Source organism: Helianthus annuus, chromosome 8, assembly GCF_002127325.2.
Source record: "Helianthus annuus cultivar XRQ/B chromosome 8, HanXRQr2.0-SUNRISE, whole genome shotgun sequence".
NCBI lineage: Eukaryota > Viridiplantae > Streptophyta > Magnoliopsida > Asterales > Asteraceae > Helianthus > Helianthus annuus.
In genome coordinates, this window is record NC_035440.2 from 86,384,382 (window position 1) to 86,401,611 (window position 17,230).

General features: G+C 39.3%; 1 protein-coding gene and 1 long non-coding RNA gene across 3 annotated transcripts; one reads left to right on the forward strand and one right to left on the reverse strand.

Annotated features, from left to right (window-relative positions):
• Positions 1–908: 908 nt before the first annotated feature.
• Positions 909–3,095, reverse strand: LOC110873324 (protein ABSCISIC ACID-INSENSITIVE 5). 2 transcript variants are annotated; one of them, XM_022122254.2, is made up of 6 exons: positions 2,966–3,094; positions 2,838–2,896; positions 1,591–2,601; positions 1,446–1,517; positions 1,324–1,353; positions 909–1,222 (listed from the first exon to the last, which is right to left on the reverse strand). In XM_022122254.2, exons 3-6 carry the CDS (start codon positions 2,548–2,550, stop codon positions 1,136–1,138), a joined length of 1,149 nt encoding a protein of 382 aa, XP_021977946.1. In that variant the 5' UTR covers positions 2,551–2,601; positions 2,838–2,896; positions 2,966–3,094; the 3' UTR covers positions 909–1,135. The 2 variants fall into 2 exon arrangements, with proteins under 2 accessions (XP_021977946.1, XP_021977945.1); XM_022122253.2 differs by lacking the exon at positions 2,838–2,896 and having other exon boundaries at positions 2,966–3,095.
• Positions 3,096–6,876: 3,781 nt separating this feature from the next.
• On the forward strand, positions 6,877–7,252 carry LOC110871292. The gene is made up of 2 exons (XR_002553625.1): positions 6,877–6,941; positions 7,031–7,252. It is a non-coding gene; the product is annotated as an uncharacterized LOC110871292 (long non-coding RNA).
• Positions 7,253–17,230: the final 9,978 nt, after the last annotated feature.

The following is a 17,230-nucleotide window of genomic DNA, read 5'->3' on the forward strand; positions in this document are numbered from 1 at the left end:
AATTAACCGACAAAACCAAACCGAAAAACCGAACCAAATAAAAAACCGGTGGGTCGGTTAATGGTTTTTTTGAAGACTGAAAGTAGCGGGTCGATTATGGTTATCAATGTTTCCATAACCACCATAACTGAACCGAACCGACATTTAATAAATCTTTGTAGGATTTAAGACTTTTCACCATTTTTTTATTATTCAATGTTTTTGATTAAAAAAAAATCGTATTTATTGGTTATTTCATATCGTTTTACGGGTTTGGTTGAATGTTTATTTGAATTTATAGAATATATCAGATTACTTATTTGAATATTCGGTAATAATCGGTATTAATATTATAGATTATATGTATTTTTTAATACCATGTAATATACTAATATCTACAAATATGCATTAACAATATTGCATGTTAAAAAACATTAAGCTATTGTTAGCTAGGCTAAATACACGGTTAACCACCCACAACCGACCCGCTATAACCATCAAAACCAATTAACCATAACCGCCGTAACCGATCGGTTATGGTTATGATTATCCATTAACCGATATCGTGGTTATGGTTATGGTTTTAGGCTAAAATCGACCCAAACGACCCATGCGCACCCCTAATAACCATAACCGGGTTTGCCCATCCTTTAAACAAGTTCCAACTCCATTTCAAAGAAGAACCTTGTTTAAACAAGTTCTAACTCCATTTCAAAGAAGAACCTTGTAACGAGATTATATATTACGCTACGCTGATCAGGGGCGTAGGTTAGAAGGGGCTGGGGGCGCCCGACCCCTCGAACTTTTCTCTCAGTAGTGTATATGTAGCTTTCGTATAGAAATTTTTGGGTATATACGTTTTCGACCACCCGGTTCAATAGAAATTTTTGGGTATATACGTTTTCGATCCCCTGTCGGAAATCTCAAACTTCGCCACTGACGCTGATGATATTATTCAACTCAACTGTTTAGTTGAAAATGCAACGTTAACAGGTACAAATGCTAGCTACAGATTGTCGGATTTACATGCCGAAAAAGTGCCCATCTATGATGACTAAATATAATTCACAACCTACAAACGTGTCGCGTATATAGTCGATCTTTCAATACGCGATCTACTTACTCAACACTGATGAGTGATCACTAGCCGCGGTTATCAGGTTGAACAACTCGTGGTTCTTCTTAACTTATCTTTCATTTTTTGACCTTTTGGCACACTTTTCATCCTCATTTCTTCAAAAAACTGCACACAAGTTGTCATATAAAACAGGTTTCTTAATGAAAACAAATAAAAAAAAACAAGTTTCTTGATGAAACACAATTTTAATGATGTGGTGGAGACACCTGTTGTTTTCTTTTTCTCTCTATTTCTGCCTGTGCATCAAAAATAACAAATTTGAATATATTGACATATTTGACAACTACTTAAAACTCAAGGGGGTATTTTTAAACTATTTAGTTCTTACCAAAGTTTGTTTCAATTGAGCATTCTCCTCTTTCAACATGTTCAATTCTGCCTCCAATTCAACTGTGTAAGCCTGCATGGAACAAAATCGATAAGCTTATCGAAGTATAAGGGGTGAAAATGAAAATTAAAACGCGCGTACACACCTGTTTTCTAGCCCGGGACCTTGCCGCGGACTCGCGATTCTTTATCATCCTCCGCTGCCGCCTCTCCACCACCTTCTCCACCGAACCATCGATTATCCGACCCCTACCGTTCCTTATGGCACCCATATCCATCTCGTATTGATTCCCGCTTTCGAGCTGACTCGTAGCAATGCCATCTGAAGATACCGGGCTCGCTGGTGACCCGGTACCAAGCCCCTGCCCATAACCACCGCCTCCATTTCCCACCATGTTGGGATAATATGGAGGCGGTGGTTGCTGGCAGGGACCGGCTCGTTTTCCTGAAAAACGAGCCGGTGGGGCCATTACCGGCCTTACCATATGGGCCGGTCCATGTGGTGGCCCAACAACCCGATTGCTTCCGTTCGGATATAACCCGAACGGTGCAATGGCCACTGGTTGAACTTGAACCACATTTGGTTGATTTTGTTCCCTAACCACCCCGGCGTTCACTAAGAAATCCTCAAGTGTCATTTCTCCGTAAGTCGGTTGGCGTTGGGCCGAACCCGAACCCGAACCAGGAGCTTTTCGAATCTCCGACCAAACCTCATCGACCGTTTTCCGAGACAACGAGCCCGGAAGAGTCAACGATCCTTGTCTACTCAAGCTTTGTTGCCGAGCAATCATATTCGATTCGACCGAGTTCGTGTTGATCCCCATCATAAACTGTCCACCACCACCACCGTTACCGGCAGCAGAAGGGTGAAAATGGGCCTGGGCTTGGGCCTGGTTTTCTTCAGCGGTCCAAATGCTATTAAGAAACTCATCCATATTCATAGAACCAAAATTCTTTCCACTAGTGTGTTGAAATTCATCTAACGTAAGTGAATAGATTGAAGATTGTCGCCCAAGCTGGATATTATTCCTATCTTGATGTTGATCGGACTGGAGCGGCGACTCGACTTCCCCGGGCGACATGATCTCCGCGTCTGGAACCACCATTCTTTTGTTCACCCGCTACTCGACCAAAAATAGATATAACATAATCAAGATCTGTAAGAACACACAAAGAAGATTCATTAAAGAATCATCACTAGAGTTAACGCAAAATACATACAACATAATCAAGATCTGTAAGAGCACGCAAAGAAGATTCATTAAAGAATCATCACTAGAGTTAATGCAAATTAAATACAACATAAAGATCAGTGGCGGATCCAGCAACGTCTTTCAATGGATTCGTTTTGCTAGATTCTCGCTATTTTTTCCAAATCATACAAAGTTCTTACTAATTTTTTTCAAACCGAGTGGGTTGATGTAACAGGGCTGGATTGCCACTGATCAAGATCTGTAAGAGCACGCAAAGAAGATTCATTAAAGAATCATGATTAGAATTATAGTGCTGCATGTATGATACCTTCAATGGTGGCAATGGGTAGATGTAATATAGTAAATATACAATCTAACTTTTATATATAGCTAGTTGTTATAGAGAGAGAAAGTTAGTGAAGGGTGTGGGCCCTGAAAGATGGTGCCGCCAGCATGGTAAAAGGTGAGAGGAGGAGTATAAATTTGATGTAAGAAGGTGATAGGGTGAGGGGTGTTTTAGGAATTACGGAAATGTTTGAGACACGTACTGGACAGGTGGCTGTTTTGTAGCAGCCTCGTCTTCTGTTGCATGCTTTGTATGCTCCCACGTGTTGTTTGTGTGTCAGACGATGGCTTTTTTTAGATACGATATTTTGGTACACATTGTTTTTTCAATGTTTTCTTGGTAAGAGAAATTCGTTGAACATGAAGGAATGGTTCGTTCAAGTTATTGAATTGTAATTAACAATGGATCCTTATACAACAAGATGTCAAGATAAGACTTCGAAAATAAAATATTTTGAAAATTTTTGTTCAAACCGTTGATTTGATTCAACGGTTTAACAGATCGGCAACTAACCGGTCCATCAGAATTAAAACGGTTCAAAAATAGTAGATTATGAATGTAGACATTTTATGTTAGGACTAACCCGATGTTTATGGGTTTTAGGGTTTTATATGCATTATGTATATATGATGTATATGGGTTACATAAATACATAGCATCGGTTGAATATGAATGAAATAAGTTTCTCTTCTGTTTTCTCTAGGGATAAGCTCAGTACCGTTACCAAAAGTATCGGGATCAAAAATGTTCAATACAGTACAGTACTGACATTTGAAGGCAAAATTCAGTAAAATATCGGTACTAAAAACGCTAAAAAGCAGGTACCAATTCGATAACGAAAATAATTCGATACAGAAAATTTAATATCAATAACGGTACCAAATATTCATCCCTAGTTTTCTCTCATGTTGTTCTTTAACATCATACATTTTTAACGACCAACTTTACTTAATTCTTACTCACTTCTAACTATCGAAATTAATCAAAATCTACTATTTGCCTGATTAAACCCAAGAACTCTTTATTTAAGAGGCTTGCAGCTTTTTGTTAGGCTATACTGTTATCTAGTCTAGTTTCACTATGGCATACTTTTTGTTAGGTTATACTGTTTGTAAATCGTGATTTTACTATTATAGTTTATTTTAGAAAGTTAATGTGATTTCCAGAGTGAAACGAGAACTACCAAATAAATTAATCTATAATATAGGTTCTTGTATGTTGGATATTAATAAAAACAAAAAAAACTATTAATGTACTATAGATAGGTGTGTAAACAAGCCTAGAGGTTCGAGAGCTACTCGTTATCGGCTCGACTAAAAGCTCAAGTGAGCCGGGCCTTAACGAGTCCGAACTCGAGCTGTTGGATATATGTATGTCCGACCTTAATTAAAGTCAACGTAACTAACTTGGTACGATCCGAAGAGTTACACGTTGGTACACGAATCGTATATGTTCACGAGTAGGTAGATTATTATTTGTGAAATAATAATAGTGGAAACCCAAGAGACACCTTTTTCTAATAAAAAGATGTTTAATGTGGAAGAGACACCTTTTAGAATAAAAGGATGTTTAAGGTGGAAACCCAAAGAGACTTTTTGAATAACCACCTTCTTCTTGGCCGGTTCTACTAGAGGTATCTTGTGCTCGATTGTGAACTTCCTACTAGCGAAGATTCGTTGTAACCCGCGTGTTACAATTCCGGTGTAGTCGTCAAAGGTTGATTACTAAAACCCTCTAGGGTTGTTTATTCAGTTTATTTGTTTATACGCGTATAACCTTGATCCTGATTGGGAATATTTATTAATCGGATTAATAAATCAAATTTATATAATCGGCTTTTGGTAAATTATATAAACCGCTTCCGCTATTTTTCTGATACCATGATTCCCAACAGTGGTATCAGAGCCACGGTTACACGCGTATAGATGGTAAAGTTATAATTTTGATCTATGTTTTATTTGTCAAAAATTATTTGTTTTGACAAAAGATCAAAAGCTTTTGGTTGTCTATGGATTGTGATGTGAATCGAGCCCTAGGTTATGACCTTTCTCATGGTTGTATTGGTTATGGTTTTATTTTGATTTGTATTTTTTTTTCTTCGGATATTGGATCCGATGTAATAGATAGGATTAGAATAAATTTGGTTTATTGTATTTTAAATTTATTATTGTAATCCCTCAAGTACAAGATCAAGATAAATGGCGAACATGTACCACGAAGATAGAGATCGCGGGTCAAGTGGGAGTTTTCAAAAATTAACTTTTGAAACCCTTTTGACTAGTTCGTTTCGTTTCTGGCTAAAACGAAACGGCGAACCTATTAGTGGCTCGATTCGATTTTTATTATTGTGTTTTATGGTTGTGTTTTATTTATTGTAAATAATCTAGATAACTCAAAATAAATAAAATTTTCACAATCAAGACAACGGTTTTATTAAAACAAGTTTTATAAAACTAAAAAGTATACTTAATAAAAGGGTTTTATTAATATTTAAAACAAGATCATTCGCGATAAACCGACTGACATAGTTTAATAGGGTATTTAAAACTATATCGTGCGAGCGTGGAAAGGAGTTTCTATTATCACGAATTATATAAAATTGGATTTTATAAACTATTGTGTAACTCGCCTCATGCTACGAGTTATTCAAAATATTTTTTTTGGTAAATATTAAAATAAATCCCAAATTTTAAATTGATGTTTTATGCCACCCTTAACGAGTTAACACTTCATTCTAAATCGAACCCAAATGTTAGTGCTATACCCTGCATCTGGGCATCCATCATGAAAGAAGGTAATCATCGCGTTTCCTGTGTAACATAGGCCGGTGATACAGTTAATAGTAAAGGACAAAACATTGCTTGTTCATCAAGTGGGCATAGTTGGGGTTAAACATACATCGTTTTTAGCGATAACCCCAAATGGAGAGTTGTGTAGTGGACACAATTAACAATCGTTGTTTACCTACATAATCATACCAGTGGATAGTGCTTAAGCCAATTCACTGTCATATGATGAATCGGGATCTCATCTTAATTAAAAATTTTGTTTTTGGGTCATAAAATTAAATTAAGATATTTAAAACATAAAATACTAATTAATTAATTTTGAATTTTGTAGATGTCAACCGAAAACAATTCCTCCCAATTCTCTCTCAAGTCCATCTTAGAGAAGGACAAACTGAACCACTCCAACTTCATGGACTGGCACCGCAACTTGAAAATTGTTCTCAAGGCGGAGAGCAAACTGTATGTTCTTGAAACGCCAGTCCCTGATGAACCCATCAATCAGCAAACTGTTGCATATAGAAACTAGGCAAAGCACTTTGATGACTCTATGAAAGTCTCATGTTTAATGTTAGCATCCATGATTCCTGAACTTCAAAGGACCATGGATGACAAGATGGCATATGAGATGAATGAGCACCTGGTTGAAATGTTCCAACAGAAGGCTCGTCATGAGAGGTTTGATGTGATGAGATCACTCATAACCACTCGTATGCAAGAGGGTACATCAGTTAGCGCTCATGTGCTAAAAATGAAGGCATGTGTTGATCATTTGGCTCGTCTGGAATCCCCCTTGAGTGATGAGTTAGCTGGGGATATCATCCTCAACTCATTACCTAAGTCATATGATCAGTTCACTATGAACTACAATATGAATGGGATGGAGAAGACACTTGCAGAGCTGCATCAGATGCTCAAAACTGCTGAGGTGAATATACCCAGCAAGACTGCACCAGTGCTGATGATCAAGGAGGGTCATGTTAAGAAACCTAACACCAAGAAAAGGGGCAATCGGGGCAAAGGGAAGGGCAAATGCAAATTAGTTGCAAACAAGAAGCCTCAAAAGGATGCCAAGTGTTTTCATTGTAATGAAATTGGGCACTGGAGGAGGAACTGTGCTAAGTATTTAGCTGAACTGAAGCAAGCCAAGGCTTCAGGAGGAGAGTCCTCAGGTATATATGTTATTGAAATCTTTTCTTTTTCTGGCAAAACATGGGTGTTTGACACAGGATGTGGTTTTCACATTTGTAATGCTTTGCAGGGACTAAGAAAGATTAAGAAGCTGAAACAAGGCGACTTGGAGGTCCATGTTGGCAATGGACAAAGAGTTGCTGTGAAGGTGATTGGAGAATATGTTCTTTTACTTCCTTCTGGTTTAGAACTTGTTTTGAACAATGTTTATTTTATTCCTAGTGTTACTAGAAATATTGTTTCGGTTTCTGCTTTGCATGGACAAGGTTTCAATTATCATTTTAATGGTGAATTTATTTATGCTTATTTTAATGATGTATTTTACTTTGATGCAAAACCAAACAATGGAATCTATGAGATAGAAATCCAAAACAATAACATATTATGCAACATCTCCCATAAACGTAACAAGTTAGACTTTAACGATACGTATATGTGGCATTGTAGACTTGGTCACATAAGCGAGAATCGTGTTAAACAGCTTAAAACTGCAGGAATATTAGATTCTAAGGGTTCGGAAACGTTTGGCAAATGCGAATCATGCTTAAGTGGAAAGTTAACAAAAGCACCTTTTTCAAATGTTGGAGAAAGAGCTAATGATCTGTTGGGACTTGTACATACAGATGTATGTGGTCCATTCAGAACAATGTCAAGACATGGAGAAAGATACTTTGTTACATTTACTGATGATTTCAGTAGATATGGTTATGTTTATCTTATGAAGCATAAACATGAGACATTTGAAAAGTTCAAGGAGTACCAAAACGAAGTAGAGAATCAGCTAAATAGAACTATTAAGATGCTTCGATCAGATCGAGGCGGTGAATATCTTAGTCAGGAGTTTATCGACCATCTAAAGGATTGTGGAATAGTTTCACAGATCACTCCACCTGGAACACCACAACATAATGGTGTGTCTGAACGGAGAAATCGAACTCTATTAGATATGGTTCGATCAATGATGTGTCGAACAACCCTCCCACGCTCCTTTTGGAGTTATGCTCTAGAAACTGCCGCAAAACTTGTGAATATAGCTCCAACGAAAAAGGTTGACAAAACGCCTTATGAGATATGGCATGGAAAGAAACCAAAAGTATCCTATCTCAAGGTCTGGGGATGTAACGCTTATGTCACTCTAGAATCTTCGGATAAACTAGATCCCAGAGGCGAAAAAGTGGTTTTCGTAGGATACGCTAAAAGGATCGGTTACCTTTTCTACCACCCCACTGAAAATAAGATTTTCACTAAACGCAGAGGCACTTTCTTGGAGGAAGAGCTTCTGGCACGAGGGATTGGAGAAAACCATGTGGATCTTGAAGAAATTCGAGAATCACAAGTGACTGAACCAGTTGTTCAGACAGAACCAGAAGTAACTGATCTAGTTGTTGAAGTTGAGCCTGAGAGGACTCAAGAAACAACAGAAACACCAAGTGTTCGAAGAAGTATTAGGGATCGTCGTGCCCCTGAAAGGTATGACGATATCTTCATGATTGATGAAGTTGAACCTGCTACTTACAAAGCTGCAATGTTGGATTCAGAATCCAAGAAATGGCAAGAAGCCATGAATGCAGAGATGCAATCCATGTATGATAACCAAGTCTGGGATTTGGTTGATCTTCCTACCGAAGGTCGGACTGTACAAAACAAATGGATCTTCAAGAAGAAGACCGACATGGATGGAAAAGTGCAAACCTACAAAGCAAGGCTTGTAGCAAAAGGGTTCACCCAGACTCAAGGAATTGATTATGAGGAAACTTTTTCGCCAGTAGCCATGCTTAAGTCTATTAGAATTCTACTTGCCATTGCTGCATATTATGACTATGAGATATGGCAAATGGATGTCAAGACCACGTTCCTTAATGGACACTTACTTGAAGATGTCTATATGGTTCAACCTGAAGGTTTTGTCGATCCAAATAATCCTAATAAGGTGTGCAAGCTAAATAAATCCATCTATGGATTGAAGCAAGCATCTCGCAGCTGGAATCTTCGTTTTGATCAGAAAATTAAAGAGTTTGGCTTCACTAAAAACGAAGATGAACCGTGTGTTTACAAGAAATCTAGTGGGAGCTATATCACTTTTCTAATTCTGTATGTAGATGACATACTAATCATTGGAAACAATATCCCTATGCTAAAAGATGTTAAGGCTTGGTTGGGAAAATGTTTCGCAATGAAAGATCTTGGTGATGCCGCTTATATTCTAGGAATAAAGATTTATAGAGATAGGTCAAAGCGGTTATTAGGTTTAAGTCAAAGTACATATATTGATAAGGTCATACGACGCTTCTCAATGCAAGACTCAAAAAGGGGGCTCTTGCCCATGGCACATGGAACCATTCTTAATGGTGAGCAGTGTGCTAAGACCGAAGAGGAAAAGAAGAAAATGGAAAGAGTTCCATATGCTTCTGCTATCGGTTCCATCATGTACGCCATGTTCTGTACCAGACCTGATGTCTCGTATGCTCTTAGCATGACGAGTAGATATCAATAGAATCCAGGAGAGAGCCACTGGGCTGCAGTGAAGAACATTCTTAAGTACTTAAGAAGGACTAAGGACATGTTCTTAATATATGGAGGACTGGATGAGGAGCTATCAGTTAAGTGTTATACTGATGCAAGTTTCCAGACTGATCGTGACGATTTAAGATCACAGACTGGATATGTTTTCATTCTGAATGGTGGGGCTGTTACTTGGAAGAGCTCGAAGCAAAGTGTGGTTGCTCAATCCACCTGTGAATCAGAATACAATGCTGCATCGGATGCTGCTAAGGAGGCTGCCTGGATGAAGAAGTTCATTACTGATCTCGATGTTATGCCTAGCATAAAGAAACCAATCGAGATGCTGTGTGACAATACTGGTGCCATTGCTCTTGCAAAAGAACCAAGGTCGCATCAAACCACAAGGCATATACTCAGAAAATTCCACTATATTAGAGAGATAATAGAGCGTGGAGACATCGTAATAAGCAAAGTTCATACAGATCTAAATCTGGCTGACCCCTTTACTAAGCCTCTACCTCAAGCTAAACATGAGGAGCATGCTGGAAAAATAGGGCTTAGATTTGCTAGACAGTGGGCATGATCTGTAGTTAGTATTGGTGTTTTAATTTTGAACTACAACAGTTACATTGAAATAGTTATTTGATTTATTGGTTAAATGCAAGTTTAATTATTTTGTAACTGTGTTCATTATTTGTATGTTTATATCCTTGAATAAGCGTATTCTAAAATATCCGTAGTCGATCAAATTACATGGGAATGAATTTGAATGTAAGACTATTGTGAATTGAGATGATTGTATTCATGAGATGAATAACTCAAGAGTTTGAGAATCAAAATTCACAGATATCACTAGGGAATGATATTGGATGTGACTCGCTTCAAAACGATCTCCATGGATCTAAGTCATGAGATGTTTTGATATTGATATGTTCAATCTGTCCTTTTTCTTTAGGCACATATTAAACTACATTGATCAAGGATAATCTTTGATGTTATCTAACACTGTCCTGAAACATGGGTAGTAATCCGGGTAACGTTGGGAGGAATCCAAGGTTAAGTGGGAGTTGTATGGTGCTGATGGAATTCTGTACTTCTATGGGATTAGAAGTTTAGACATTCTGGCGCCCTCGTTAAACTCAAACTGGAATAAACGCGTGGCCACGCTCGGACTAAGAGTAGTTCGTTAGACCACTTTGAATTAAAGACGAGAATAGAGAATGGTTGATCACTATATAAGAATGAATGATCCATGTCTTATGATCAACGAATGTTCTATACAGAAGGGACTTATTGATAGAATTATCAGGGCTATAGTATTTGGTTAAGTAAAGTGTTACTTGAACGCAAAGAACTAGTTGACGACTGTAAAGTGTCATGCCGTGTTAAGAGCAGTGCGATGCAGCTAGGCGTCCAACTCTGCACACGTTGACTCATTTAATTAAAATCGTCCAAGTGGGAGATTGTTGGATATATGTATGTCCGACCTTAATTAAAGTCAACGTAACTAACTTGGTACGATCCGAAGAGTTACACGTTGGTACACGAATCGTATATGTTCACGAGTAGGTAGATTATTATTTGTGAAATAATAATAGTGGAAACCCAAGAGACACCTTTTTCTAATAAAAGGATGTTTAATGTGGAAACCCAAGAGACACCTTTTAGAATAAAAGGATGTTTAAGGTGGAAACCCAAAGAGACTTTTTGAATAACCACCTTCTTCTTGGCCGGTTCTACTAGAGGTATCTTGTGCTCGATTGTGAACTTCCTACTAGCGAGGATTCGTTGTAACCCGCGTGTTACAATTCCGGTGTAGTCGTCAAAGGTTGATTACTAAAACCCTCTATGGTTGTTTATTCAGTTTATTTGTTTATACGCGTATAACCTTGATCCTGATTGGGAATATTTATTAATCGGATTAATAAATCAAATTTATATAATCGGCTTTTGGTAAATTATATAAACCGCTTCCGCTATTTTTCTGATACCATGATTCCCAACACGAGCCTGAAATACAAAGCTCGTCTAGGTTCACGAGCCTAAGCTGTGCTTTGGCTCATTTAAACGATACTGAAGCGAGCTCGAGCTGAACTTTTATCTCGTTTGAGGTTGTTCTCAAAATAACTCGAGTCAAGTCGAGCTTCTTAACATCTTGACGAGTCGAGCTCACGCTCAGCCCGACTCATTTACACCCCCTAATCATAGACCATAACTTCTTTTTTCATATTTCTAGTAAAACTTTTTTATTCTTATTTACCTTAACATTCTAAATATTATTCCACTATAAATAATCAGTTACATTTTGCTTGGATAAATTGTAGCATATGTTTGGGAAGTGTTTCAAAAAAAAAACTTGATTTTTCACTTTTAATCCAGACATTTCATATTTTATATTTGGGTTATTAGATTTTATCACCCTCAACTATTGTCTATTGGCCCCTGTCACCCTCAACTATCACTTTGACGTCCGTCACCCCCAACTTAACACTTAGTGTGTTCTGTCACCACGACGTTAATTGATCACTAACTTTTGATCCTGTTACTACACCTTTTGGGGTGTCATAGGGAATCTTAGAAAGGTTTTAGGGATCTTAGTACACCCACAAAAGTATAATAAAAGGATCAAAAGTTAGTGATCTAGTGACAGAACACACTAAATGTTAAGTTGGGGGTGGCGAGAGTCAAAGTGATAGTTGAGGGTGGCAGCGGCCAATAGTTATGGGTGATAAAATCCAATAACCCTTTATATTTTGATCTCTTTTATTTTTACTTTTAACCCAAAGTTTTCCATTTTTTATAATTTAACACAACATTTTATTATTTATAACTTTGGTCACCCATACTTTTTATCTTTCGCAAGTTTTTCGTTTTACGTTTCGTTCTAAATTTTACGAGTTAACATGTCGTAGCGTGCATTTGAGGTTTAACGTTTTTTGCTCTATTTTTTCAAATTTGACACCCCCGTCGCAACGCGTCCATTTTTTCCCTTGTGAAAAGTTCGCCGCAACGGGCAAGTCCTAGATCGACTAAGTTATTGTTTTCTACGTTTTACGTTTCTGGTTAATTTCTTAGCTAACATGTCGTAGCGTGCATGTGAGGTTTAACGTTTTTTGCTCTATTTTTCATATTTGATAGACCCGTCGCAACGCGTCCATTTTTTCCCTTTTGAAAAGTTCGTCGCAACGGGCAAGTCCTAGATCGACTAAGTTATTATTTTCTACATTTTACGTTTCTGGTTAATTACTTCGCATTAACACACTGTAACGGGTGTACGTGGTTCAACGATTTTAGTCTGCTTTTCGTTCAGTGTAATTTTTACCATTTTATCTATTTTATTTTTACGATGTTGAGAGTCGATGTCGTTGTCGTTGTTGCATTGGTACTACTTGGCACGGTTTTACGAACGTTTCTAACCTATTAAATTATTTACTAATATTTTGTTTCGGTTTACTCCTATACTTCCTTTACTTAAAAACTATTTTTTACGTGCTATTTTATGTACGGGTATGTATAAATATGATTTGTTCTACATTACGATGTAAACTTTTTTTATAGACGAGTCAGGTCAAATATAATACGTTTTCATTTAAAGAAACCATTTTTACGTGCATATTTTTATGTACGTTTTGATGTAAATTCAAGTTGTTCTACGTTTCGATGTAAACTTTTTTGGGAAATGATTCAGGTCAAATATAATATGTTTTCGTGTTTATTTTATGTATGTTTCGTAAAGTTTGTTTCGAACCGAGTGGAGTCAAATTTTGGTTTCTTTTTCTCCCCTTTTTTCGAAAGCTCTAATTAATCCCTTTCGATTACATGTGCATATTTTCCTTCATACCTGTTACGTTTTTTATGTATGAGTTGGGTCACATATAATACGTTATGATTGTTCGATATGAATTTGATTTACTTTACTTTTGATCCAATCACAATGCTTATACAGGTTACATTGAGTTCAACTGGATACGTCGAAATGTGTGTTTTTATATGGTTAATGCATCATATAACGTCTGGGCTAATCCATTCAATGTTTACGATGTACCCGCACCGCAACGCGGACGGTTCTTAACCCTAGTTAAAATAATTTTGCTAAAAAATATACCAATCTATAAAACACTAAAAGTCCCAAAACTTATTTTAATATACACGTTACTAAGTTAGAAACGCGTATATCATACCGGTTGAAAAAAGAAAATATTAAAAAGTTGGTAATTAAAATTTTGGTATTATAAAACAATATTTTGATAATTAATTTTAGAATTTTTTTGTGCTGGATTTTTTTTACTAATTTTTTTGTGCTGAATTTTTGTGCTAGATTTTTTTTTGTGTTGGATTTTTTTGTGCTATATTTTTTGTACTACATTTTTTGTGCTATATTTTTTTGTACTAGATTTTTTATGCTAGATTTTTTTTTGTACTGGTTTTTTGAGAAAACAAAAATGATGCCACATGTCATCTTCACACTTCTACTTATAAGGACCAAAATGTTTTAGTATCAAAATACCCTTTGTTTCTACTATGTCACATGTTATCATCACAATCTTTCTTAGACTATTTAGACAAAACTCACTTTTCAGTAAATCCTTTCTCAATAGTATAGTGGGTGGATATAACATATTTTGACTTAAAGTATTTGATCATTTTTCAACTTAAATAAGTGTCAATTTAATATAACCAATTATCTAAATGGAATTGCAAAAACTTATGGTTTAACTATTCTCCAACTTAGCCGGGTCTTATTTTATGTTGGAAATGTTCGAGAGTTAGTTCTGAACAAATGTAATTTTGAAAGCAGATGTGTTGAAAGCTTCGAACTTGAAGGACTGAATGGAAGTTTGTTTGATAAGAGTTATCCGTAAAAGTTCGAGATTTTTTCTTTCTGACTTTAAACTCTAGAACCCTAGACGCTCTGCTGTTCATCTTTCTAAAAACGGTAAATTATGCCCATGACATTATAGCCTAGTGACATCTTAGAGGTGAGATAAGACCAGGGTTGTAGAAATCGCTAGTCGCTAGTCGACTGGTGGGGTGAAGACTAGCGATTAATCGGGATTAACCGAGGATTAATCGGATATAATCGCGATTAATTGTAATTGATGAAACAATGGTTAACCGGGCAGGATTAACACACTGGTCTCGTCAAGAAGGGTTAATCCCTTCCTCTCGAGGATCGCTGGCTGGATCACCGGTGGTTGATCTCCTGCACAAGGAAACAAGCCGTGACTCGTAACAAGGAGGATGGGGTGGGGGGTGCTCCTTGTTACCACTCTCCGGCGTGAGAATCAGTAGTTTGCTTGGGAAGCAAAGTAAGATAGTAGTAGTAGTGAGAGAGTTGTGAAGAGATACCTCAAACCTGGTTTGTGGTTGGTATTTATAGCCGAGGAGTGAAGGAGGATGATGATGGATGGACTGACGACGTGCTGCACCTTTGCAGGTGTGTCAGGCTTGTCGGTTATGGAGGTTACGCCACGTCAGTCCATTGCTTACGTAGCTCTGACAGGAAACTGCCATTGGTGCTACTTGCACTGTGGTGTCAGTCCCACTTGTTGAATGCATAGGATGCGGTGCAAGCCGCATCGCTACGTGCGGTAACATCTGAAGTTACCGCGTCTCCTACTTGTGATCAAGGAATACGCGAGATGCGGTGCTAGCCGCATCGTCGTCTTGCCTGCATCCCTTGTCGTGACGAAAACGCCCGTATGGTGCGGTGTCAGCCGCACCGTTACGTTCATCTTCTTCTGTGCCTAAGTTAAGGCTTTCTTGTATTGATAGAAGTGTTCACTGGATGCGGTGCGATGCCGCCTCGCTGTGAATACTTCCGTTTTCATACACCAGATGTGATGCTATGTCGCATCACTCTACCGTTCTCATGTTCCATGTAAGTCCTCCGTTACCAGATAGATTGGATTCAACCCTTGTGCTGACGCGTTCCCGCATGGGCACAAGTAGGTTATTAGCTAGTGGGGGTTTTGATAAGGGTAATGGTCACTCGCGGTCAATGCTGACGCGAGATCTGGGACCATACCCCTTCAAGTCCCCCCAGTCTAGTGTTGCTGCCACATACAAGTTGTATGTGGGAGAAGTACTGGACTATGGTGTTTGGAAGGTAGTTTGGAGTCTGGAGAAGATCCTAGACCATGTGTGGTCTTTTCTGGAGAAGATCCTAGACTATGGTGTTTGGAAGGTTTCATCATTGGCGCCCACCGCTACTCTTAGCATTTTCTAAACCATCCTTTTTCCTCTCTCACGATCATGACTGATCACCAAAACAACATTGCGGATAACCAAAATCCTCCAATCCCATCTCCGGTAGGGGTCAATGCCTCGACCTCCCAACCCGGACACATCGGCACGTCCACACAAAGGAGTCCCTCCTTTATGTTTGGACATGACTTATCACAGTTCCCATCTGTGATCCCACCAAGCATGACCGTTCATACCTGGTACGAGCAGCAGGCAGCCACGCTGACCGCAGCATACAACCGCGCTTGTACTGAAGCGAATATACGAGCTGGGCTTCCCCCAGCACCGCACACCCCTGTTGAGCGTATTTTACAATACGACGGCAGGATACATTCACCCCCGGCTTCAAGAAGCCAACGTGAAGAACGGGGATCGTCTTACTGTTCGGTCCACACCCTCAACGAGGACGATTCCTCATACGGGTCCCACACCAGAGGACCGGTACATACCCGCCTTGGTCCCCATGGCGAGGACAGGAGGCGATCAGCCTCCCGACGCGGCCCAGGCATTCAGAGCCGATTGGGCCCGCAACCATACACCGAAGGGTACGGTCATACCGACCCTGACGACCATAGCTACCGCGGTGATTCGCATGACACCAGCAGCAGACCGGGAGGACGCAACTATGTTCCTCCCAGTCATCCCCGCAACACGTACCTTAGGGCGGCAAAGCGCCCTGCGAACGAGCCATACAGGCCAAAGGCAGCGGCAGAAAATTCCAAGTTTGGCACGCGGATTGCCAACGCCCATGTCACCAAGACAAAGTTCCCATTCAACGTTGGGAAATACAGTGGTTCGACCGACCCGGACGACCACATGAACATCTTCATGGGCGCGGGTATCAACGGCCAGTGGGATGAACCCACTTGGTGTAATTTTTTCCCCCAGACCCTTACGGGCCTGGCCAGGGCATGGTTCGATTCTTTGCCAGTGGGATCACTGGATTCATTCGAGGACTTGCGTACCAAGTTCCTCGCCCATTTTAGCCAGCAGCGACGCCACGAACGTGATTCGTTGGACGTCATGAACATCTGGCGAAGGGACGACGAATCGCTCGAAGCATTCGTCGTCCGATATAATAAAGAGTGCCTGGAGATAGGTGACGTGGCAGACCAGATGGCACGAAACCACTTCATCCGGGCCGTCAAAGACAGAGAGATGATCATGACCATCTCTGGCAAAGAGGGCTTGCCCAAAAAATGGGAAAATGTCATGACCGCGGTCAAGACATACGCCCAGACACAGCGGTCACTTAAACCGCATGTGACGAAGGCAAAGCCCCAAGCCGAAACATCCCACCAAGGGTCCAAGCGTAACAATAAACGCAACCGGGACGTTGGAAATCGCGATATTTCCAAACCGTACTTCCCGCGAACCAACACGTTCGACCCAAATAACTACAACCCCGCCCGAGACAGTCGGGCGTCAAAAAAAGATTCTCGGGACCGCAATTGGACCGAGATCACCATGTCGCCAAGTGAGGTCCTCCTTGCGGACCCACAGTTCTTGCGACCGGCCCAAC